The sequence below is a fragment of the Seriola lalandi genome, unplaced genomic scaffold (genome assembly GCF_002814215.2).
Source record: "Seriola lalandi dorsalis isolate HSWRI2012SDOR001 ecotype SW California unplaced genomic scaffold, Sedor1 jcf7180002054694, whole genome shotgun sequence".
NCBI lineage: Eukaryota > Metazoa > Chordata > Actinopteri > Carangiformes > Carangidae > Seriola > Seriola lalandi.
The window spans coordinates 1,788,847-1,814,423 of record NW_019525247.1 but is presented as its reverse complement, the minus strand read 5'-3'; the positions used below and the strand labels follow the sequence as shown (position 1 = coordinate 1,814,423).

The following is a 25,577-nucleotide window of genomic DNA, read 5'->3' as shown; positions in this document are numbered from 1 at the left end:
TCTGAGTTTATTTTAGTAGTAGTAGTAGTCTGATTCGGTCGTGTGTCTGTGCTGCTTGTCCTGTCAGAGCGCTGCTGAAGTTTCCATCTGGCACAGTAGTGTAACAGTCTGTACACTAATAGGTATGCAGGAACCACAGGGGCTGTCAGGACCTAGTGAAGCAGTCCACTCTGAAGCTGAGGAATGTTGCTTCCTTTTGACAAACACTCTACCATGGACTGTAATGAGCCTCAGTCCTGCACAGCTCTGAACGACGACCACAGGCTGATGCACTGACTGGAAACTCTCAGTCAAACAACAGTCATGAGCAACAACGGTGATTTGGACTGTAACTATGACGACTGCAGCCTCATGTGTGATATATGTTATACTCATAGGGTAATACGTACAATGTTTTCATCATCATCAATAACTCTTAATTAAAAAAAAAAAAAAAAGACATGGACAGGTTCTGGTAGGATGAAGTGTTGGTGCCGCTATTGGGAAAATAATGCTGTGAAAGTAATGTCACCATATTGAAAAAAAAATATTCGTCATGATTTTATTTACAAGAAAACATTTTAATATTTTTTACAATCAAGTCTTTTCTTATTTCAAAAATACCTATCTCTTATAAAGGATTTATAAATGGTTTATAATTAGGTTATTAAGTTATTTACAATAAGACTCCCTGTTGCCAGTTCCAAATGTTTGTAACTGATAAATAAATGTAACTTAAGCAGCAGGTACAAATGCTGGATGATGATGATGAAGAAAGTTCAGTAGGCTTAACAGTACATATACATATGGGCTCACTATTTGGCAAGCAACAGGTCACTATTGCCCTTTTAATCTTATGTGTTAAAACAGTGTATAAATGATTCATTCAAGCTGATTAATAAACTAGCTATAAACCATTCATAAATCCTTTATAAGGATAGTCTTGTGAAGAGGAACCCAAAAATCATATCTTTTAAAGATGGGCGGCACGGATGTACAGTGGTTAGCACTGTCGCCTCACAGTGAGAAGGGCTTTCTGTGTCGAGTCTGCATGTTCTCCCTGGGTCTGCGTGGGTTCTCTCCGGGTTCTCCGGCTTCTTCCCACAGTCCAGAGATATGCACATTAGGATAATTGGCGAATGGTTGTTTGTTACTAAATGTCAGCTGTGATAGACTGAAACCTGTCGAGGGTGTGCCCCGCCTGATGTCAGCCGGGATTGGCTCCACGCCCCCTGTGACCCTATAAGTGATATGGATAATGCACATAAATCTGTCCTCATGATGTTTTAATTCAATGTATTGAACCTGTATCTTAGAAACCACTAGGGTTGATGCTTTCTGGCATTTAAAGAACATACAACCTGTCAAATGTTTGGATTTTAGCAACACAGCTCTTTACTGACCTCTATTGGCTCTATACACAACTACAGGTGTGTTGAAATGACATTTGGAGGAATTAAAAAGGTTTCTCTTTTTTTTCTAATTTTTTTCTTCCCTGTTATTTCAATGGTGTTTACTTATTCATTACGAATTGTACTGAATTTACCTATAAAACAAGTTAAGAGAAGAAGATTAATAAAAAAAAAGCACCAAATAAAGTAATGTGGTGTTCTATAACAATATGCTGGTGTCATAAAGAAATAAGCTGAAATGTTCTTTTTCTGGACAGAAGTTGATACTTACATGACGGGCACCAGGGTGGTATAATGCATGGCTCTTTGAAAAGTACTGTACCTCCAGGACAAATACAACACTGACTCACAAAGGAAAACAGCAGTAAATACAGACAGATGACAAACTAAAGGAACAACCTGAATCAATGAGTGGAGAAGTATAATGCATGCAGATGCTTCCACACAGGTGCACTGGTACAGTGAAGCGGTTAACATCCCATCATGCTCTGTGGCAGGTATAAAATGACTGATCAGGCCCAGATGATTCAGATTCTGCATCAAGAGGAAACGATCTAAGCGACTTTGAAAGATGTTCATTGTTGGGGGGAGGAGCTTTAGTCTGCTAAACTGACCAGTGTTCAACAGGAACAGAGACTAAAGTGACATCTGCATTTAGATCCATGTGAAAGACGTCAGTCAACAGAGTCATGAAAAGAGCATGTGATGACATGTTTTAGTGTGATATGTAAAAATGGAAGAGCAGCTCTTCCTCAGGTGACTTCAGGAAGTGATCAGACTGAGTCAGCAACAACAGCAGTCCACAGTTACATACAGAGGGATATTATAGTAGAGCTGCGGTGATAAAGCCTCATCACAACAATGAATCCACATTTGAGAGTTGTAAAACCAGAGGCACTGGTCCGCAGAGATGTGGAAAACATATGGTAATGATAGGTGAGGTAGCTCCGTTTAACGAAGCTTGTCACTCGTTTTTCTCTCACTAGTAACCATGAGGCCTGTGTACCGAGTACTGCAGTGGGCGAAGGCGAAACAGGATGCTACAGCTGGTAAGGCTTTTTAACAGCACACCATGTTTGACAGAATCGTGTATTTTCTGAGCTTCATTTTCAGAAGTTAGATACATTTTCGCTATCCTGACTTGATGTCTCCTTTCCGACTCGTGGAACCATAATAAATCCCAATTGTTAAGTTTCATGGGGTTATTTATTCCACCATTTGGCTAATTTCTTTCAGGCTGAGTATTTCCCATTTAGTGATACTACAGAAAATATCACCAGCTATTTTCTTACACTGAGTTGCAATAGATTCTGTTGCATAAATGTGCTAATCTTAATAAAATATAGTTTTACATGCCATGTGTTAAACCACCTATTGCACCAGCTGCTGCACATATTAATTATGTTTATAGTAGTAGTATTTGAGGGGTGACCTAACAGGTTATCTAATGTTATGTCAGTATTGTATGCCACATGTTTAGGTGTTTAAGTTATTTTGCTTTTTTGTTAAATGTTAAACCCTATCAGGTCAAATTCTGAGCAGTGTTAACTTAATGTTTAGAGTCAGAGTCATTTTCAGAGTTCTTCAGTTTCAGAGAGTCCGTTCTGGGAGCAAAGAAATGGCAGATTTGTCCTCCAACTTTAAGTTTTTGTCCTTGGCCGGGGTAATGTATTGTAAAGACCTTTGCATAATGTTTGGTCAGGATAAATCCAGAGCAGAGTAAGTGTGCTTCCAAGGTCCGAGTGCAGAAGGACTGGCAAGATGATCCAATGAAAGAATGAGTCACATGAGTGGAAGAACAACCGACCAGCCAGGTGAGACTACATGTAATTCATTTCTAAGGGTAGGCAAGTTGTAGTTACGGTTAAGCTTAGAGTAAGTCCCAACGAAATGAACGTAAGTCACTGTACTATCCTCTGAAGCCATGGAGACACAGCTGTGTTTATTGGTGTGTGTTATGTGCTGTTGTACTATGCTATTGCACTTTCAATTTCTACATCAGTAACTAATTCCTTTTTATCCTTCCATTACAGGGAAGAAGACTCCAGCTCAGGAAGAGGATCACAGAAAGAAGTATCCAGTCCAGGGAGAAGAATACAGTTCAGGAACAGTAAAGTCAGTCTTGGACATTTTATTGCTTTAAATTCCTCAGTTTGTAGTTCAAATTTCATTAACGCATTTTTATACCTTTCCACTTTTAACTGAACATTTACTCACTTCCACTGCTTGGAACTTACTGTTTCGTTTGTAAAAATTGATTGAAAATATACTCGACAGTTTTCTACACCTAATCAATGTTACTAGGAGACATTTGACTCTTTTATATTTGCCTCTAGAAGGAAAGTCAAATTAACTAAAACCAAGATATTATGTCAATCACTTTTGAAACTCTAAATATGCTTGAAAGTGACTAAATAATTCCAGGCCATGCAGTTCACATTGTCAGGGTAACTTGAACAAAGAGGAAGGATTCCTATGTTGAGGAAAGTAGTTTTGTTTACAAATAAATGTTTACAAAATGAAAAACGCAAAATAAGATCTGTTTAGTGCCTATGTATTATCAAATGTAAAACGTTTAAAGTTCAATGAAGTGATACAAAAAAGATTTTTTTTTCGACGAAAACAGTGTCTTCATTTTACAGTATGTAATTATTTTAGTTATCCATTTGCAGTATTAAAATTAATACAAAAACGCTTGTTACAGTAGTCTAATATTTACCGTGATAAACCATACATCTCCCTATTACTGTGATGACAGTTACAGTACTGTAATTATTACTATAATAAAGATTACAGTATTTTCTAGGTACTGTGGTTAAATTTACACAAAGCAGACTGTGTTCTTCACACACGCTCATACACCGATGGTACATTGGGGCAGTTTGGGGTTCAGTATCTTGCTCAAGGACATTTCGATATTTCGACAGTCCACTAACGCTGTACCTGCATTTTACCGGCATGATTTCTGTCCATTTGTCCCCTTAGAGGAAGGGGTCACTGCAAATCAATACAAAGTTGTTCTGACTGATCATCAACATTTTCTATAGTGATGGGAGCGGTCCACAGGACATGATTTGTCACTGATGTTTTGATGAATATGAAACTAATGTGAATCCCAACTGAACACCCACGGGAGACGTTAGAGTGACCACCATGAGGGAATGTCTGTCTGAAGAACGGTTCTTCCTCCAGTAGAGTTCAGAGACCTGGAGCAGTGAAGCTGTTCTGGCAGCTCATGATTGAACTCTTTATGCTGGGTTTTCCTTTCATTTGTCACCTGTCTGTACTTTTTTCTGAAAGGTGAGGGCATGAATCCTTTTAATAGAGCACAAATACATGCAGTCTATTTCTTTTCCTTACATTACTGAACTGTCAAAGCCTTTTATCTTTTCCAACTTCTGTTCAGTAATGACAAACCACACGGCACTTTGGTCAAGACTTTGATCTCTCAGCCCGGTGATTGTCTTTAGGTTTTTCCGCTCCGATTACTGATCCCACAGCAGCAGCAGCAAGAGGAGGAAGGCGTCCCCAAGTTAGCGCTTCCTGCCCCGTCCCTCCCCTCCCTCTCTTTCCCTCACTCCTCATCTCGCTCTCTTAGGGGTGGAGTTTGTCACTGAGGAGTGAGGCAGATTCTGTCAATGAGGTAGTTGCTGTTGAAAGCAGAGGAGAGCAGACAGGTAAGGAAGGAGAGGTAGAAGAAGACGAAGGAGAGGAAGCACCAGATGTCAGCAGATCAGGTAAGGACATGTCTAAATGTGTGTGTAGATCTCTGCTGGGGAGCGTTCTTGTTCAGGTGCATAATAATAATCACTAACTGATGTCTAAATGTCTCACATTGTTTTGTCAGTACTTGGTGTTTCATTAACACAGTGCATTGAATGAAATCTGGTTTTTACAACTTACCCAGCCTCATCACTGTTGATTTACAGCTCATTTGATTTAAAACTACAAAACATGTAACGCTTCAGCACAAAACAGCACTTTGACCCGTTTACCACACACTCAGCTCTTACTTCTTGCAGTAGTAGTTTAAGACTGTTGCACAGTTGCCGAACAGCAGCCAAACGTTAGCCGCTCATTCCCCGATGGCTCGTCTTTCTGAAAATTGCTGGCTGCTAAGGACCCTGTCATTATTAAGATTAGAAGAAGAAGCTGCTGCTGTGAATGGAACAGGCATGTCACAACTGTGACACACAACACTCCCTCACAGCTGTGTGTTTCGTGTCCATCACTAAACTGTGGTTTGGTCGAGGCAAGATGTAAATCAGCTGGGTTATGTGACTTTAATGAGCTTTTATTATTATCTGAAGCTTGTGCTGTGTAGTGGGGGAGTGGGGTGAACCAGGAAATAGACAGAGAACATATGTTCTGTTATATATCAAATGTTTAATGCTTAATAATGTATAACATTTGACAGATGATTTATGATGTATCCAGTGCACTTTTAAATTATAAGGGGACATTAGCAAAGAAATATTTTCCTATGTTTTTATCTGTAGAACTTGGAAGTGGTCCTGCTTCCTATAAACATCTCTTCCAGCTGGTGCTCTGTCGTCTCCTAAATCTGCTTCAGCTCACAACAAACTATTGAAAGGGCACTCCAGTGACTTAGTATTTCACTTCCATAAAGTTGGGGGGGACCCACAAGAGACAGATTTTTTTTAAAGTGACATTTATTCACTGTGTGTGTCAATCCTTTATATAATGCAACTTGAAGGCGTCTTACTGTTTGGACCTCCCTGCCTTGTCTCCACATCCTCAGTTACTTTACACTTTAGGGCTTTCGCCATTATTTGGTGCTATGGTGACTACTGTTAGCTAATGTTAGCAAACTTTAAATGGCCCATACTTGGGCCACATGCTAGTTTTCTTCTGGTCCAGTATACGCCTGGTTCTATGGCCCGGTTCTGGCCCATATACAGCATGATTGTCCGATGCTCCTTCCACATCTGGACCAATTCTGGCGCACACACACAGAAAATCTACCAGCTGTCAGTCAACATCAGAGGATAACAGCTGGAATCTGCACAGATGTGGTAGTATATGGGCCAGACTTGGGCTGAGGACCCAGGCATGGGCGAGAAGATTGCTGACTTTGTGACTCTTCTTAATTCTGCTATTGTTTTCTGCTACTGTTCATCAGAAGTCACACAGGCTCACTTTAGTCTTAGTCTTTCTTCTTGTATTGCATTCACACATCTTTGGGAATCAGCTGTTGCTAGAGGCAACAGATCACTATTCTCATTAGCTGCAATGGCTCTGCAAGCTAGCTCTCTGAGCAGGCTTATATACGAAACAGCTACTAGACTATAACAGCTTCCTGTTTTGGTTTCTTGTCAACACTGTCAGTTTGGTACTGATCAAAAACACAAACGTCACCAAAGGTGTATGATTCCATTGAAACGAACTAACTTTGCCCTGAAATTGTTGTTGTTTTGATCTTCATTCATAAAGTTTGTGTAGTGCCCTTTAAGAGGGTGAATCAGCTGGAGAGAGTGGTACCATATGATCCTACTCTCATGTTTTGTTTAGGTTTGGATCAAGAAGTGCATGTCGTACTACCACAGGCTTGTGGGAATGTAAATGTAGTCTGTCATTAGACCTGCCGGCTCTGACACTCAGCAGATGCTGGGCCTCGTCCTGAATGACATGTTAGTGGAGAAAACTGTTCAGTCCTGACATGTGAGGTTAATTCAGAGTCATTGTGGTTGGTGGTCTTTACTTGTCTATGCAGGAGCTAAATCCACAGTATACGTGACTTCCCTGGATGCATCTTGTTGGCATTATGTTGTAAAGCGACTGTAACATGAAGCTCTGCCAAAACAGGAAAAGGATCAACTGCAAACAGGGACGAGACCCCCAGAACGCCCCAGGCAGATTAACATTTGGACCTTTCCCAGCACTCCCACCTCCCATCTGCAGCCTCCCCACTGGGACTCACATCAGTCAAAGGGCTATCCAAATCTTTAACAGGACAGATTACCGAGGCCTTTGTGCTGTTACACTCAGAGTAAATATCGGTGACATGCAGGCGTTTAGTCTGACACAATGCTGGACGGACTGTTATCTGCTAAGATGTGATCTACTCTCAGCTGTGGCATGCAGCTGGACTTTGTTTTGCTACATATCTAATTTCTGTCAAAGCTGCAGGGGAGGTAGCATGAACATATGTGCTCATGTGGACTAATAGAGACGATTCACTTTCCCTCGATCTGACTGTTACAGACCTTTGGCAGTAACTGCTGTTAACATTAGTAACCACACTGACTCATATATACACTGTAATCCTTCATATACTTCAATCAGTACACTTTACTATTTTCAACTGATTCATTTAGATTACAATTTAAGTTGTAAAGGAGCTATTTGTAAGTTTTGCTAATGCTACATAGCTAATATTAGCATTAACTTACCAGTCTAGAAGAAAGGTTGTGAACTCAGCATCAAATTTCATTCCTTTACTCACCAGCAGCTGTCTCCTGAAGATGAAGTTGCTCAGAGGATTTATTATTACCTCTTGTCTTGTGAACACAACAATGGTCGAAGCAGTTGTAAAGCGTGATAACCATCCATTCTCCTGATAAGAACCCACATTCAGTGGCAGAGAAAACTTACAAAGCATCAAATAAATACGTGTAATGTGAAAGACATTGCTCATAGTGACAAACCCCCAGGTCCATGAAGTGTTTTAATAATAATAATAATAATAATACTTTTATTTACTGGCAATGAATCGGTAAGTTTGGAGAGGTGTGCTATGAGGTAGGATTTGAAGGTAGGAAGAGATCAATATTAGAAATGTCTTGTGGGAGTGATTTCCAGGAGACGTGGGGCAAAACAAACCCCATGTGGTACAGTGAGATCAATTTCAGTGTCTTTCAGCTTGTTGTTTTGGTTTCTAGCCCCCCCAAACCTTACTCTTCTGATTCAGTCTCACCGCTCTCATTGACAGGCAGCTGTTTTCAGTTGAAAAGCTCTGATAAATCCTCTGCACGTTACCTGCTCAGCACAGTGAGCGCTTTACTAACACTCTTGCTTAGAAACCACCTCAATCCTCTCTGCCTGAATTCACGGTGGGGTTGTCAATGTGAATTCACACGGCATGACCATCGGCCAATTGTTGCTGTCGTACCTGGTTTCATATGTTTACGGACACAAGATTGAACATAACTAGGAAGAAAACAGAAAAGCAGTAGAAGGAAACAAATGATGTTTTATATGAAACTATGAAATTCTAAATTAGAAAATGCATCTTCACAAAAACTGGGACAATTTGTGTCCCAAAAGAATATACATTTTCTGGGACAGTTAGCTGAAAAAAAGGGAAGAATCCCATTAAAACCGGGGCAGGTGGCGACCCTAGCTCAACAGCAAACAGCAGACAGACAAAGTCGGAGACCAGCTGGTGAACATAGTGAAGCATTTAGCAGCGTTGGAGTTGGTGGAGACCAAAACTGATCTAAAAGGAGACTTAGGTTCACTCAGCCGGACACAGACAAGGCTCAAAATGAATGCTAATGTCGCTCCTTGTCTGCTGGATGTGGAAATATGCAACTGTTTGCTAACACGTCAGCTCCAGCGACCTTGTGATATGATCATTTGCCGGTGTTGTTGGTGCTACTTTTTTTAAACTGAGGTGTTTCTAATCATCCTTGCTGTATCTGAATTGTACAGCACTATTCATACTATTATATAGTCTATATTTCAGATACCAAAAGTCATTCAAAGCACACACTATTACTGTCAGGTGAAACCATGATGTATGTAATCCTACAGCTGAGTTTAAAACATGACAATGACATGTTTTAGATTTTTTCTTAGGATGCACAAAAGCAGTAGATTGCCAGCACTCCTGATGGAGGGGGGGAGGTGGAGGTGGAGTCTGAGGTGGAGGTGGAGGTGGAGGGGGGCTTTGACTATTTGGAAATCCTGTTTTTACACTCGGCTCCTTGAACATGATCTTTTCCAGCTCTCTAAACACAAGCATTGTTCACGCAGACAAGCTATAACATGTTCCCCCAATGCCGAAGCTGATTATAAGGCGCTTTTCTGTTCAAGGTGCTTTCTGCGTGAGGTCTGGGGTAGGTGTCCTAGACCGGCGCTGAAGGAATGTGGCAGTATGACATCTGAAGCCTGTTTTCAAATACAAAACAGTTCCACCACACACCCTCAGTGGGATCTGGGCCGAGAGAGGATGAAACTTTATTACTCCCTGCAGAGAAAGGAGTAATTAGTACTATGAGCTTTAATCTCAGATCCAGCTTCAGCAAGGTATGATTGCAAAAATGAGGAAGATTAGGGCTTTGTATTCAGAAAATTCAAGGTGCCCTGAGGTTGTTGGTTTTAAAGAATGTTTTAAAGATGGTTTTATAAGAAGTTTGTCCCTGAGTGTTTTTAATAATCACAGTGAGACCAGTCTTCCTCAGCAGAAAGGCCCACGTTGGGGGGTGAGTCTTTTAAATGCCAAGGGTCACAGAAGAAATCATGTCGTTAAATCATGACTGTGTTCAGCCTCAGGGAAACATTTGTTCATAATGAACATATTTCCTGACAAGCTGAGTGCAGAACAAGTCACAAAGTTTAGAAAGAGGAACATGTCTGCAGCTGGTGAAACGATCAAATGATACTGTAAACAATGAAAAAACAACCAGCAGTGTTGGTCTATATACTTGTGCTTCTTCATAGTAGTCTTGTATTCCTGAGTGTTTCTTAACAGATACAGATATTATGACAGAGAACTAATGATGGAGGTAACTAACTGCATTTTCGGGATGTTTGCTTATTCGCTTTATTTCTGTGAGTGAAATGAGAAGACTCATATCAACCTCATGCTGGAGTTTTGACATGGTTAGCCTAGCTTAGCATCAATGACTGGAAGCAGGGGGAAAACTGCTTTGGGGACAGGGAAACATCTCCGGCTGCAGTGAGGCTGAACAGATGTAGCTGGTTTGTAGAGGTTTTGGATTCGATCTCTTCACCAGCACAACGGCGCCAAGCCTGGCGAATACACTGTCACGAGACGGCACACGCCACACAGGGTCATTGAGCCCGGCTGTTGCAGCACCTAACCATGCATGTCTGTTTTTACCCTTTTTTTGTTTGTGCGTAGATTTAGTAAATGGCAGGCAACATGTTAATCATTGAGCTTTAGAGGTGTTGGTAGGTGTACTGTTTCCCCCTGCCTTCATATGTTTATGCTAAGCTAGGCTAACCACATCCTGACTCTGTACTCAACACACACACACACAGGAGATTGGCGTCAGTCTCATATATCCCAGTCTGTGATGTTGCTACATGTGTTAGCTAAGGGGATATATTATTATCACATACTGTATATACTCTACATCCTCTGGATATACGAAGCTTACAACGTATATGAATTATCTGTAGTATATTAAAAATATCTATATGATAGATTTTTATGTTGTAAGCATATATGTTAACAATATATATTTAATTTATATATGCAGGTTTATCAAAACAACAACATATACAATTCTTTTCTTGTTAATTTCTCATTAATCTTAAACATGTCTTTCTTCACATTCTGGGAAAGTCTCAGACTTTTGGACACAACTGTAAATAATATCAACATATATTGACAGGCTTTGGGATGGATATATATTTATGTAACATGTCTACAATATAAGTATACATAGTTAAATATATCTATTTGTATGGACTAGACATTTATGCCAATATATGAAATTGAGAAGAGAGAAGCATAGCCCTACTTTATATCCCTGCCACTGTCACAGAGGAAGCATTTTTTTTCGGAACTATTGTCATATCATTTCATTTTTTTGTTGCTATCAGGGCATTGAGAGAATTTAAATAAAATAGTTTACCCACCCCGGCTTTAAGGAATGTTACTGAGAAGAGATTTTGTTTTTTACACTCGACCATTTGGAATTTGTGGAGTCAAAGTTCAAAAGTTCAGAGGTGCAGAAGATTTATTTTGTTAGATGTTGATGTCACTGATGCAGAGAAGCATAGACCTGATATTGTGCACTGATATAATTCAACATTCATACAACTGACTCAGTATGAATTGTGTAGGAAGGATGCAGCAGAGGAAAACATGCTAATCATTGTCATGGATGATGCCCCTCATCGTCGTGGGAGTTTCATCAGTTCATCATCAGCTTCTCATAAACTTACTGTACCTGCTCAGCACCAAACAACAGACACACACTGAAGTCTTTGCTGCTGTAATTGCTTTTATGAAACACATTATTTTTGCTCTTTCTCATTTGGTTCAATTAAATATTGTGGTATTTTTAGTTTTGTTCATTTGCCTTGTGAAATGTGTTTTACACTTCAGGACCATTGTATTTATTGCTGTAGCAGTAAAATATATGTTACCTTTTTTTTTCTTTTCATTTAGCTCCTGACTGTTGATGTGAACTCTCACACACATGCGATAGACTCATCGAACAACCAGAGGAAAATGTAGCTTCTCCTCAAGAGGAAAGACTCCCTCGGTTCTACCGAAGTCTCCCACCACGGTGTATTTCTGAGAACAGCCCTGGTTTTGTTCGGAGCTGCTCCTTGAAGACCCTGCAGGACGTTGTCTCGTGACTGATAGCGATGGGTTCACAGATTCAAACACTGGCCTGGACGCCGCTGCTGCTGCTGCTGCTGCTGGGAATGACCTGCTCGTTGCACGCTTCCCTGGTCAAAGTCAATAAGGGTTTAAAGGTGAAACGGGGTCAGTCTGCTTACCTTGATGAGGGCGACCTGCAGTTCCATATTCCCCGTCAGAAGGATGCATGCAAGGTGGAAGTGGTGTTAAATGAGCCCATAACTCAACGAGTGGGGAAACTCATGCCTCAGGTGATGGAAAAATCCTCCTCTAGTGAACAACCCCCTTGTATGTTCCAGGCAATTTACCCTCGCTAGTAAAACAAAGTTGTGTAGTTTGAAGGTGTGTATTACATCTCCATAGCACTGACAGCTGACATGTAGGAAGCCACGTCATATATTACTGGTGTTGTGGTAATGATGCTCTGATTCCCTCATGTTCCCACCAAAAGCCCCTCTGGACCCCAGAAGCATCATTTCGGTTTTATAATATGTCAAACATAAATTTAATTAACATATTGACTCCATCGTTTGAAAGATAATAATTAAAGTGTTTAAGATAAATCATTTGCAAAACAGTATAATTTTGGTGAAAAAAAAAAAAATTTAAAAATTTTTAAAAGTAAAAAAATGAATAAAGATGCTTTCATTTTCATTATTTCATTATTATTTTATTTTTTTCTTTCTTTCTCTATCAAGTCCTATCACTGTGACCAGCAAATGATAGGAAATTTTATGTTGTGCGGCTACACAGTGTGTACTTATTTACTATCTCAGTCTGATTGTGTGTTAAAAGATCACATCCATGGTAAAGACTGGAGAATCTAAACGGACTAGCTGTTAGCAACAAGGAGAGACAGTCAGAGACACATGGTGAATCAACAAGTGATCTGTCCTCCGTCAGAGAAAAGAGGAAAAACTGATCTTCTCCCGCTTCAGTTCAGTCCTGAATGTCCCATCGTTATCATTCAGATAAAAAGTTATATGAGGAGGTATTATTTGTCCTCCATATTGTTACGGGGTCGGATGTGAGCCGCCGACATTTGTGAGATTTTGGGTTATGAGCCGGAAAAAATAGGGAATCGCTTCTTGAAATTGGACAACCCTGTCTCCTGGCGGCAAAATGCATTTTTATTTATTAGCTTTGTCAGAATATGTGATGGTGGAAATATAATTTCAACCTGAGTCCTATATGCTGTCCTATTTAGGCTACTTGAATTAACTTAAGGGAAAAGTTTGAATTTGTATTAAATATTGAAAAGCCAATGTGAGACCTTATAAAGACTGTATTAGCGAGTGTATTTCCATGTGTGGAGCTGTGAGATGTTTTGGGGAAGAGAATGTGAAGGGACGTCTCCTGTTGCTTTGTTGTCCAGGTAGACAGTCTGTCTCCTCTCTAATCACTCTGTGCTGACAGATACATTCATCTGCTCAATGTCCCACAAGTCACAGTTTTATGCTTTAAAGTAGAAAAGAAAAGTTTAGGATTAATCCTGAAAGTGGTGCTCAAACAGCACTGAAGCCTTTTATTAATTTAGTATTCCTTTAATTTTCTGACATATTGCCATGTCCAGTCACAAAGCCTTTACTGCAGCTTATTATATGTTTGTAATAAGGAATTCATGTTTTAGTCATATTTAGCACCTGAGAGAGTTAATTGGGAACAATTTATGAAGAAGCTGGTCAGTATGAAGATTCACAGGTCTAGTAGGTTGGAGCAATTAGTACGGTGACTGGTTAATAGTTAGTTAGTTGGTTTGTTTATATTTATTAGTTTAGTCTATTTAATGTTCTTAAAACATTTATCATCATTTGGCCAATACTCTTTAATTTAGATCTATGTTTATTTATTTGTTTCCAGGAAAGATTTTAGCAACAACAACAACTATAATAATAATAATAATAATAATAATAATAATAATAATAATAATAATAATAATAATAATAATAATAATAATAATAATAATCATTTCCAGGTTATTTTCAGCAAATTTAGCAATAATCATATAGGGGGAAAAGAGAATGCCCATAAAAGTAAAAATCCATTTTATTGTGAGTAAATATTCATTCTTTATTTATCATTGAAACTGTTATTCTGCATATATTTTAAATTGCATGCAAGCAATTAATTGCAGTTAGTTATTTGGATGTGTAGTAATATAACACTGTCTCTATTTTCTTAATAAGTAATACCAAATTACATGGCTAAACAAATTATTTAGAAATTACAGGCCCGTAAAATGAAGCATTAATTTAGTTCCTGATTTTAGTTTTAATCTGGATTACAATTACATTTTGGCTTCCCATCTGAGCCTGATAAATACACTAAATGCTAAAGTGTTAAATCAAAAATTTCACTTTTGAAAAAAAGAAATGTCACTTTCTTATGCTAATGTTACAACTTTAAATAGACACCACTGTGTAAACTGTCATTACTGAATCAGTAAACCCGTCTCCCCTTATACCAGTATTACTCTATGTATTAGCTGTCATCATTATTGTGTAATGATCAGGTAGTTCATGTATACAGTACAGACAATAGGCTGACTCACTCATTATATTTGATAATTAAGATTTTTCCCTGTCTGTGTACAGGTGTTTGATTGCCATTATCTGGCTGATGAGGTGAAGTACGTCCATAATGGCTGCCCATTATTAAAAGACGACACTGTAAAGCTTCGACTGTACAGGTACAATGTCTGGGTATCATTAAAATATTCTCTTTTTTCCTCTTTTTGCTTTTGTAGCAGCAGGAATGATCAGCTGATGTTTTTTTTGTCCAGGTTCACGGAGACAGAGACGCACATGGAGCTGTTTTCTCTCCACGTGGACATCATAGATCCTGACTGCAGCATCATAAAGCTGGGGCCTAAATCCTTGGAGGTTCCTGAGTTCTACGGCCTCTCTGATGCTGTTGATGGAAACGTGGTGTCCTTCCATTACGAGAGGAGGTCTAGCTTGGAGTGTAGCATCCATCTCAGTTGCCATGACACCCACCTTCCGGCCCATGGCCAGCTGGTCACCGGAGAGCCGGAGAAAGCCACCAAGAGAGGGGATGAGCCAGAGAGCTTCATCCACCTACGACAGCAACTAGGTAACCAAGGAAACGGCATGGCTGATAATAGCTTTTGATAGCAAATCCCTAATCCCTAGTTTATCCATAAGTGAAGAGGAAATAATTCACCAATACTAAACATCAAATCTAACACAGAGATACAAGAGACTAAATATTGAAAGGTGTTTTTTTTGCCCTTCTTTATGGGATCAATAGAATATTTTAAAGGTCCCATATTTTACACTTTTGCTTTACACTTAGTTTGAAGTATTGATCCACAGGAAGATATATTTGTGGTTTTAAGAACCAAAAACCATCTCTCTAGAGTTCTAGTGACAACAGGTCAGTAAGCCAATCAGAAGAAAGGAGGCTCTAAGCCTCTCTTCTGATTGGCTGACTGTTTTCTGAGTGATCCAGTAAAAATATAACAGATTTCGGGTAACCACTCAGAAAAACCAAATCCCGCCAGGGTGCATGGTTGGGTCCCGTAGGGCAGGGCTTGTGGCATGACTGAGAGCAGTTACTGCTTTGTTGTGACATCACAAAGTCATGGTTTTAAGACTGAGTGCTTTGATTCTTTCACAGTATTAATATAGAAGCTAGACCTGCTTTATAATCAAACAACACATGGACATCTACCTTTAGACTATATGGGATGTTTAATAGTCAATAGTGAAGGATAAGTGCTGCATTCACGCCTTTATTCTCAGTGTGCCCAAGTTAGATTCATTGGGGCGTGACTTACTGCCACGGTGAATTTTTTTAATATTACTACTAGAGGGTTCCAAGTTGGAAATGTATATAAGTCAGTTGTTCTAAAACCTTTTCACACAAATTAGACCACGGACCCCCATCTGATAAGAATTTAGCTTTTAGATGTTATATTACAGAAAGGGTTTGAAACTTATGACCAAAAGAGTCATACATTCTGTCAAAGTATTCCTCATTAATGGAATTATAGTGGAAATAAACTATTCCCCTTTTTGCTGGAGACCCCCAGGAACCACCTCAAGGAGACTTGGGGGTTCCTGGACCCCACTTTGAGAACCACTGCTATACGGACTTTAATCATGTTTTCGGATTTATGAATGAAATGATTTTTCATAGCTAAAGCTTTATCAGATTGATGTCTGCATTCAGCATTTTGAGTTAATATAAAAAAAGAGTCCTTTTAGGGAGACGACACTGAAACTTTATCTGATAATGTGGTGTGTTAAGTGATGAAGGGTTAGAATGACAGTTGTCTAAAGAATGTCATAAACTAGTACAGATAAAGCTGTCAAAACAATAGTTTTACAGTTTAGATTAAACAGACAGCAGTGAATTGTTAAATGTTCAACATGAATCTTGGAGGACAATCTTCTGTCAAGCTGTCAAGTATATTTGTATGATTTGTATGATAGCCAAGGACACAGGATTATGTAGAGGAGACCATGTATGTCGTCTTACCAGCATTAAAAACAAGTCCGTCATTAAGCAGTGATATCTGAAAAGCATCAAAGTCAGACTGAAGACGACTAAAAGCTTCTGTTAGAGTAGAAACACAATGTCACATGAAATAGGGAAAAAAAGGAATACAAAAAGCGTTGTCAAAATTGTGTTATCTCTCTATGGTTTTGTCATTATGCAGATAATAAAGCCAGGGCCATGTGTAAATCTGAAGACTGCCTGAAGGGTCTGAAGCTAGTGAAGTTCACCAAAGTTCCCTGTGATGACTTCCTCATGATGGGGCTGAGATATCAGCACATAGACCCTCCATCTCCAGATATAGACTACATTGCAATCAGACTAGACCTCAAGGACACCAGGAGTGGCAGCATATATCAGGTAATGTGGCTACTTTACTACCTGTGCCAGCTCAGTGATTTTACACATGTATAGAGTATTTTTGTAGACCAACCCTGAAGGTAACATCTCCCTGGTTCCTAAAAGCCAATGGGGTTTTCCCATTGTCCTTTGGACTACTACAGAAAATAAACTCTGTGACAAACAGTTTCTGGTCCTGACAGGTTTAGTTCAGCAGGATCATCATCACTAATGAACATCACTTTATGATGTTTGAAGCCTAAATACAATCAGTAAGTAAAAAGCTAATGTTAGGCTATGAACCAACTACACCACAGTCACATGACTTCAACGTCACCACCACTAAACGTCAACTTGTAGTTTGATTTAGCTCTGACCTCTTCAACAAAAGCCTTTCCTCTGACAGAGTTAGTGTATAAACACAACACGGCTGTAAAGGTGGACTGGTGAGTCGATCAGTTTTCATGTTCAACGTGATGATGTTTAACTTCTCTGAAAACCTCTGTAGTCTGTACTCTTAACACTTATTAACAACTGGCCTTTTTTAACAGAGGTTAAAACTTTACTGACATTTAGCACTTGAATTTACTGACGTAATTTATGTTGTAGGGTAGAATGTGAAAATATCTTGAGCTTGTGTTAACCACAGACCTTGTTCCAGTCATCTGACCAAAAACCCATTCATAACACCCAGAGACTTCAGGACAAGGAAACAGGAAGTGCTAAAATGCTAACTATATTTCCGGTACTAATTAGGTTTGTCTCAATAAATGGCCACAATATTTACTCTACCTGTTAAAGGTAAATTTAAAGATGTATTAAATGATGGCACAAAGCAGTGGTGCCGGCAGGACTTTATTTCATAGTATGCACAAGAACCACCTTTAACGCTACCTTTACCTTTTTCTACACATGCACGTCTACTTATTGCACGAGTGAATGAGCAAGAGAGAGAGAGAGAGAGCGATTGATTTGTGTACTAGCGATAAAGTTAATACACAATTCCACAATAAAACTCTGATTAACCTACCACATTAACCAACCAACCAACAGGCCTGAAAAACAACAGCAGCTAAATAATAGGCTCCAATATACTGTTATATAGTATGTTTAATATCCAAGAGAAATGTGCTGTAAAAGACATTAAGCAATAGATTCCCTCATTTAGCATCATCATTATAAGAACAGTTGTCTAACTAACTGCTAAAGACATTAATAACAATACATAACATCAAGACCAAACCAAACTGCTACAATAAACAACCAAAAAACCAATAAAATGAAATAGTATTCCTGCCTGTTTGAAGTTCATTCTGCATCTGAACGTTACATCAAACTCTTGCAGAATGACTTCCGCATCAATTCTAATATCATGATGGATGTTCATCAGTGCTCCACATCTGCCTTGTCAACAGTGGGCATCAAAGCACCAAATTCCTCCTTTATCTCCTGTTCTCCTCCCGGATGCATCCACAAAATAAGACGGGATATCCTGCTGTGAATATACCAAAACAAATAAAATTATTAAAAAAAGAAAATATATGCACAGTGTGTTATATAACCCTTGTTATATTAACACAGTGCAGCACTTTCTTGAGTTCATTTATGGTTTTCATAACTCATAAGCAGAGTTGATTTTCTTTGGTTATGATTTTAGGTTCTCTCTTTTTTTTCCATAACAGCTTTATAGTTTTTTAGCACTTGATTTTCAGTTTTTTGGCACTATATAAACTGCGTAAGAGACTCAAGTCTAAAAATAAAGTGAATAATAACATCAAAAATGGTTGATGGTCAAAACGATGGTAAATGTGACAAAGACATTTCTTTTGAAGTCTTAACCTTTGTAATTTCATTCTCTTTTTATACTGTGGTGTAGTCTGAGCAGGCCTGGATTCCAGTAGCAATAGTCGGTGCAATGCCCAACCAGCCTCCCAAACCATCCTTCATGTCCATGTTCATCCTGGAAGTGGACCAGTTCATCCTCACTCCAATGTCCACTGCTACTCTAGACGCTGAAGATGAGGAAACTCTCAAACAGCTTCTAGTTTTCAACATCACCAAACCTCCTGCGGACGGCTTCATCACTCATCTGTCCGATCACACTTCTCCGATCTCCTCCTTCACATGGCTGGATCTCAACGACATGCTAATTGGTTATCAACCTCCTAACTCCTCACATACCCAACGTAGGAATTACGAGGTAAGACTTCCTTCTTATATTTTGTGCAGTATATAAACATCACTTTGTAAAAGTAATTTTGTATTGCCGGTAAATCTTGGAATTTTCTGCCATCTTCTTTACAGGTGGAATTTGAGGTTCATGATTTTTTCTTTGAGAGGAGCCTGTCAATGACTGTTCACCTTTCAGTAAGGAATGCAGACACAAATGCACCCAGAGTGTCCTGGAACATGGGTATGTTAGCATTCTTGCATTGCAAATGCAATTCAATTAGTTATGTAATAACTTACTCCAATGATTAAAATGTGTGCTTCGAAGGTTCTGTTAACGATCATGTTCTCAGTGTGATGAAGCTCAGTGAGATCATCCACCAAACACACAAGAAGCTCAACTGAATAAAGTTAATGTAAACATGAGAGCCAACAAAAAGAATAAAACCACAACTCACAACCATTAGCCCACGCTAGCATTGCTGTGACATGCTCCACAGCAGCGCTGGCAGTTAGCCAGCTAGCGATAGCAACATTTACTGAACAAATTCATAAGATGAATAACAGCAAGTTAGCTAACGTCATCATGTCTACTGTAGCCGTCACTAATGAAACAGACATGTAACATTAGGACCCATCACATTACTGACACGTGGAGGACAACAAAAACCAGTTCTAGGTCCAGCTGGACCCTTTAGCAGCTTGTAGGGTTCTCTTCTCAGTAAACCTGACCAGTATCAGCTCCATTGTCAGACTGGGACAGAAATTCAGCCTTGGAATGATCCACTGGGACCAGCGGCACGAATGACACTGATAAATAAAAGCCTTATGGATGTTTTGATGTTCCACCAGCCGACCAGGATTTGACCAGTAGTTTTCAGTCCAATCCTCCACTTCTCTGGTCTCATCTCTTAGTTTCTCTGAGGCCTTTTTAGATGAGAACGTGGTTTCTTCTTCAGCTGAGGAAATTCTGGAAGATCACTCTCACCTGAATGCTGTCGCTTTCACCTGTGCACTGTCAACTCACGTGTGGGTGGGCCTGTGTTTTTATAAACATGGGGAGGACCAACAGTTTAACTGAGGGACTCACATGGACTAATGTGCCATTACTCCAATATATCTTTACATAGAAAATAGATGTTTGCCGCTGTATTATTGTTTAAAATCTCGTTCACAGAACCTTTAACAGTTAACAAGATGGCTATATGTAGTGCAAAAGTAATAATAGTGGTGACAAAGCCACAGGGAGCCAACTTTGCAGCTTTATGGAACTTTTTTTTACCTCTTTTAGGTAATTGTTTTGGTGTTACGGCGCTCTCATCTACCAAGCTTTCAACAGCAACTGTTATACTACCTGCCTAGCGCCAATGAATTAGCAACTTGGTGAAGAAAGTCAAACAAGGCTAAAGAGCCAGATTTTTTTTTCAGGAGTCGTTGGAGGCCAAAGCAGAGCTAAAGGAGAGTGAATATTCTGCTTACATTAATCAGGTGGACAGAAACACAACTCAGATGAATGCTAATGAATGCTAATATTTTTGTGTGTCCGATGAATGTGATAATTGACAATTCTTAGCTAACTCCTACCAGCAACAGTTTTATCAGGCAATTATCTGCCAGGCTGTGTATGTCAAAAAACCAACCCACAAAAAAAAAAAAAAAAAAGGAAATAATACAGCTGTGAGGCTGCACCAGACAAGATTTCTATGTGATAATCTAATTAGCATAAATCTAAAAGTTGGGTTACACCAAAGGAGCTGATAGACATTGGAAACGGTATCCTGATCAGCAGACAATAAGTTCTCTGAGCACAGACACTTTCCACCATTAGAGCTTTTGACTCTGGTCTTTCTTCAGAATTAGGTTTGGCATTAGCTAAGTGTAGTTTTTCTATATTTGTCTTGTAGGTCTCAGCCTGTTAGAGGGTCAGTCTCGTCCAATAACGTGGGAGCAGCTCCAGATTGTGGACAACGACAACCTGAACGCTGTTCGTATCATCACTGTGGATGGTCTACAGCATGGGCGACTCACTGTCAGAGGTACCGACCCAACTGCAAGTGAACGGACATCACAGCTCTCCACTTCTACTTGGTTACCTAAACACTAATACATCAGTTAAAAGTCTAAATCATTAGGGGCACACTGAACCTGGGAACCTGCCAATTGACCCAGATTCCAAACTAAAGACAGCAGGAGACAGGTTTGACTAACTAACTAACTTTAGATGAAGCTGTTTATCAGCTATGTGTCATATCATATCATAATGTATCAGCAAAATGCCTAGACAGGATGGTAGTCCTAACTGTTGTCATCTATCACTATAGGCCTTGCATGGTCAATACAATAAACTTCAGAGTGAAATTAATGATTTTAAATGGAATGGCAGTAATTAGAATATCTCCAGGGCCAGATTCACTTTTGCATGATTCAATGTCTCAGTTTTTCTGAAATAAAGCATTAAACAAATCAACAATTGGATATTTTAGCTGAGCTGAACTCACTTGTAGCTTCTTTTTACAATGGAAATGAAACATTGTTGCAGAAGTTCCCACCAATGGGTGTTGCTTGCAGGTGGCTTTGCTTTCACCTTCTGTCCAGTTCATCCCAAACCAGCTCCATGGGGTTCAGGTCTAGAGACTGAGCTGATCTTCATCATGTTCAGTTCTTCTAATGTGGCTCATGATGTTGCTGTAGGATGAGTTACTTCCTGCAGTACAGTGTTGTCCTGATGACGATCAGAGGGTGTAGTGACACAGTTTGTACACACAGAGGGTTTGTTGTCATCAACCTGGAGGAAGTGTTTCATGAACTGTCAAGGCTTCATTAACTTCACTGCTGCAGGAAAAAAACGGAGGTTCATCAGTTTCTTTATCCCTGAGAATTACCTGTTTTCTATGACACTTAGAACACTTCTGTTTTTCAAAACTGTTTTAATGCCTCCACGCTGGTGACAGCCGTGGCCAAAGGTGTTATTATGATTTCGGGTTGTCCGTCTGTCCCGTTCACATAAACGCGATATCTCAGTAAATTTCTTCAGGGAATTTCTTCAAATTTGGCACAGACATTCATTTGGATTCAAGGACAAACTGATTAGATTTTGGTGGTCAAATGTCAAAGGTCAAGGTCAGTGTGACCTCACAAACACATTTTAGCCATAATTCAAGAATTCACACGGCAATTATGAAAAACTTTCACACAAATGGTTCATATTTTATATGACTCTGGATAAACAGGGATGTAACCTGATACTAGTCTGGAGTGGAGGAGGCGGACAACTGGGAGTAGGTTTCTGTTTTTATGATTCTGTTTTTTTTTCTTCACCTTGGGCAGTTTACTGCTGACCTTCTTACCTTTTAATGTAAGGTTATTCCCTGGACTTCAGCTGCTTGAATTTGTCCAAAACAGAGGACGCTGTCATAGCATATTAGCTGCATTGCACCATTCAGTTTTATCCCTGCACATGGTTTGCAGACAGTTATGAGACAAGAGCTGATACTGTACGAATATGTCTCATGAATAAACTGTTTTTTTTCTTTTGTTTTTGTTTGTGGTTAGTAAACAACCAAGCTAGATTCCTTGCTGGCTCACGCTAACAGCTAGCGAGGCAGCTAACTAAGCTAGCTAACAAACTTCTTCAAGTTTCATGATATACAGTGTGTAATACTTCTAAATATTTTCTTTAATTTGAATTCTGCTTCTATGTTATCATTTGATGTAAACTCCAGGCGGAAAGGGCTTCATGGTGACTGTCAATGACATCAGAGCAGGCGTGGTTCACTATCACCATGACGACAGCGACACAACCAAAGACTTCATTATCTTCCGTATCACTGACGGTCGCCATCAGACCCGGCACAAATTCCCCATCAAGATCCTGCCGAAAGATGACAGCCCTCCTTTCCTCATCACCAACATGCTGCTGGAGGTGTGCGAGGGCCAAACGGCTCTGCTGAGGGGCTCCACCCTCCAAGCCTCAGACATGGACTCCAGCGATGACTACATCCTCTATAACATCACCCGCCCCCCACAGGCAGGGGAGGTCATGAAGATCCCAGGACCAGGGCTCACAGGTCAGGAGAACAGGCTTTATTGTCGAATCTTACGTGAAGTTTGTTTTTGTATTTAAACACATCCTGTTATGTTTGTGTTGGTTTGAATCCAGGTTACCCTGTCAGCCACTTCCTGCAGAAGGACCTGTCTCAGTCCATGCTTTACTATCGACACCTTGGGAACGAGGTGTTTGATGACTCCTTTGAGGTGGTGCTGTCTGATTTCCATGACCCCCCGAACCTGTCAGAGCCTCAAGTGGGTAACAATCACATCTCCAATAGATTATTATATGAGAAATGCTTACTTAAAGCTCCATGTAGTATGAAGGTAGATGTCCATGTGTTGTTTGATTATTTAGAAGCCTGAGAGCGGAAATGTAAAACTACATTGAAATGGGATTTGGTTCTTAAAACCACAAATATATCTTCTTATGGATCAACAATACAAATTAAACACAGGAGAAGAGGAAAATATGGAGCTTCAAGTCTGTGTTGCATGATCATGAACAAAAAGTCTGCAGCATGAGAAAAATGTGTGTTTCACTGCAGGCTGAGTCAGCTCAGTCAGTGAAGTCTAACTCTGATATACTACAGTATGACTATGACAGCAGTGTAGAACTAATCAGTATTATGTTACCTTCAGTATAATCTCATTAATTACTTTCATTGTTCTACATTTTTACCATTCCTCAGTTTCACACAGAAACAACTTTTCCTTTGACTTGCCGTTTGTGTGAAACAATGATTTAATGGACATTTTGAATTAAATTAAATCAGAAATAGAATCAGAATCAGAAATACTTTATTAGTCCCCTGCAGGAAATTGTTATGTTGCAGTGCTCCATTCCACATATACAAAATATAATAAAAAAATTATAAAAAATAACCCCCATATTCCAAATATATATTAAAAAATATAATAATTAATATACCCCATCAGTAATAAACAGTATTTACATAGTTAATATTTAATATTATGATATATATTAATAGTAATTTAATAAGAAATTTCGCTCACCTCCACTCTGCTATTATCACTTTCACTCCATAAATTGTAAAGGTGTACAGTTCACAACAGTGGCCCAGAGAGGTGTGAATGTGAGTGTGAATGGTTGTTTGTCTCTTCATGTCAGCTCTATGATAGACTGGAGACATGTCCAGGTGAACCCCGCCCTCTCCCAGTTTCAGCTTGGATTAGCTCCAGCCGCCCTGCGCACCTATCAGGATAATGGATCGATGTTTCCTGAATGTGTTTGTGTCTGTTTGCTTGTTTGTTTCCTTAAGTTGCAATGCATTGAGCTCTCAAGGTACAAGTCTATTTGATATGTGATGATGCTACTGTAGGTTTATTCAGGTTTAGCTTCAGGTGCTAGGTGGCAGTTTCCTGAAGAGGGTTAATGCTTAGACTTAAACCGACTGGTTGTATATTTATTAGCACAATGGGCTGATGAAAGTTCTGCTGTAGATACTGTTCTTTCATCATCAGGCCATTTGCTGATCATGTATATAGAGTGATTGTGAAAAGGTTGTCTTTCTCCCATTATTGCCGTACAGTTGCCATGGTGATGTTCTTTTATTCACTATAAGACAGAGTGGCTATTTCAGTGAGCAGAAGTGGATTTGGCTTTGTTAGATCAGTGTTAGTGAAAAGTCTGTCTGTATCAACAATCTCCACCAGCATCAGAGAAAACTCAACCTACCCAAGCGGAGCAGTTCCTGACATCTCCACTGGGTAGCCCCGGTGTGTTGAGACATTTCTTAAGAAGCTTATGTTAGCTACATGAGTCTGAAGCCACACTGTAACCCCCCGAACACAGAGTATGAATTAAGCTTAGGAGTCTACGGCCGTGCTAGCAGATCTATGAGCTTCAACTGCATGCTTACATTCTCGCTCAACACGTAGTCACACCGATTCTTGTTAGCATTTCACTTGTCGGTGGCACCAGAGGGAAGGTCAGGGGATCCACAAATTCAAGGCCTGTACTGAATGTGGGGCACAAGATATTTTACCTAAAACCAAAATTGTCTACCTCAAGGGATCAGCCCAGTCATTCATCTTCTGGGGACCATTGATCTTTGTCTGTACCAAATTTCATGGCAATCCAACCAATAGTATCTGAGATATTTAATTATGAACTGAAAAGGTGCCGACTGTCTGATATCGTCATGTTGCTTACATGGCTAAAACAAAAGTTAATCCATGAAAAAACATCTTTAGTCTACTTTAATAATTTACTACAACAATCTACCATGGTGTCTTCAGGTGGTGATGGTCCACATAGAACCTGTTCCAGACCAGCCACCTAAAGAGGTTCCCGGTTCCACCCGGTGTCTCATGATCAAAGAAACAGAAGTGGTCCACATAACCCGACAACAGCTTCACTTTGTAGACCAGGAGTCCCCGGACAGCGAGCTGACCTACACCATCACCACTCCACCTTTCTACTCCGGTGCTCACAGGTCAGTTTGTCCTCACCTTCTGGAAACACTCTGTGAACTGTAGAGGACTCTGTCTGAACTGAGTGC

The 25,577-nt window shown here is 39.6% G+C and overlaps 1 protein-coding gene across 1 annotated transcript in view; it reads left to right on the top strand.

Annotated features, from left to right (window-relative positions):
• The first annotated feature begins 5,014 nt into the window (after positions 1–5,014).
• frem1a (Fras1 related extracellular matrix 1a) overlaps positions 5,015–25,577 on the top strand; it is a 38,970-nt gene continuing 18,407 nt past the window's right edge. Inside the window, exons 1-11 of the mRNA XM_023423855.2 lie at positions 5,015–5,128; positions 11,779–12,227; positions 14,571–14,665; positions 14,759–15,069; positions 16,661–16,857; positions 18,713–19,036; positions 19,141–19,249; positions 20,910–21,041; positions 22,728–23,072; positions 23,165–23,307; positions 25,315–25,511. Coding sequence (XP_023279623.1) covers positions 11,982–12,227; positions 14,571–14,665; positions 14,759–15,069; positions 16,661–16,857; positions 18,713–19,036; positions 19,141–19,249; positions 20,910–21,041; positions 22,728–23,072; positions 23,165–23,307; positions 25,315–25,511 — 2,099 coding nt within the window. The 5' untranslated portion in view covers positions 5,015–5,128; positions 11,779–11,981. The remainder of the gene's footprint in view (positions 5,129–11,778; positions 12,228–14,570; positions 14,666–14,758; positions 15,070–16,660; positions 16,858–18,712; positions 19,037–19,140; positions 19,250–20,909; positions 21,042–22,727; positions 23,073–23,164; positions 23,308–25,314; positions 25,512–25,577) is intronic.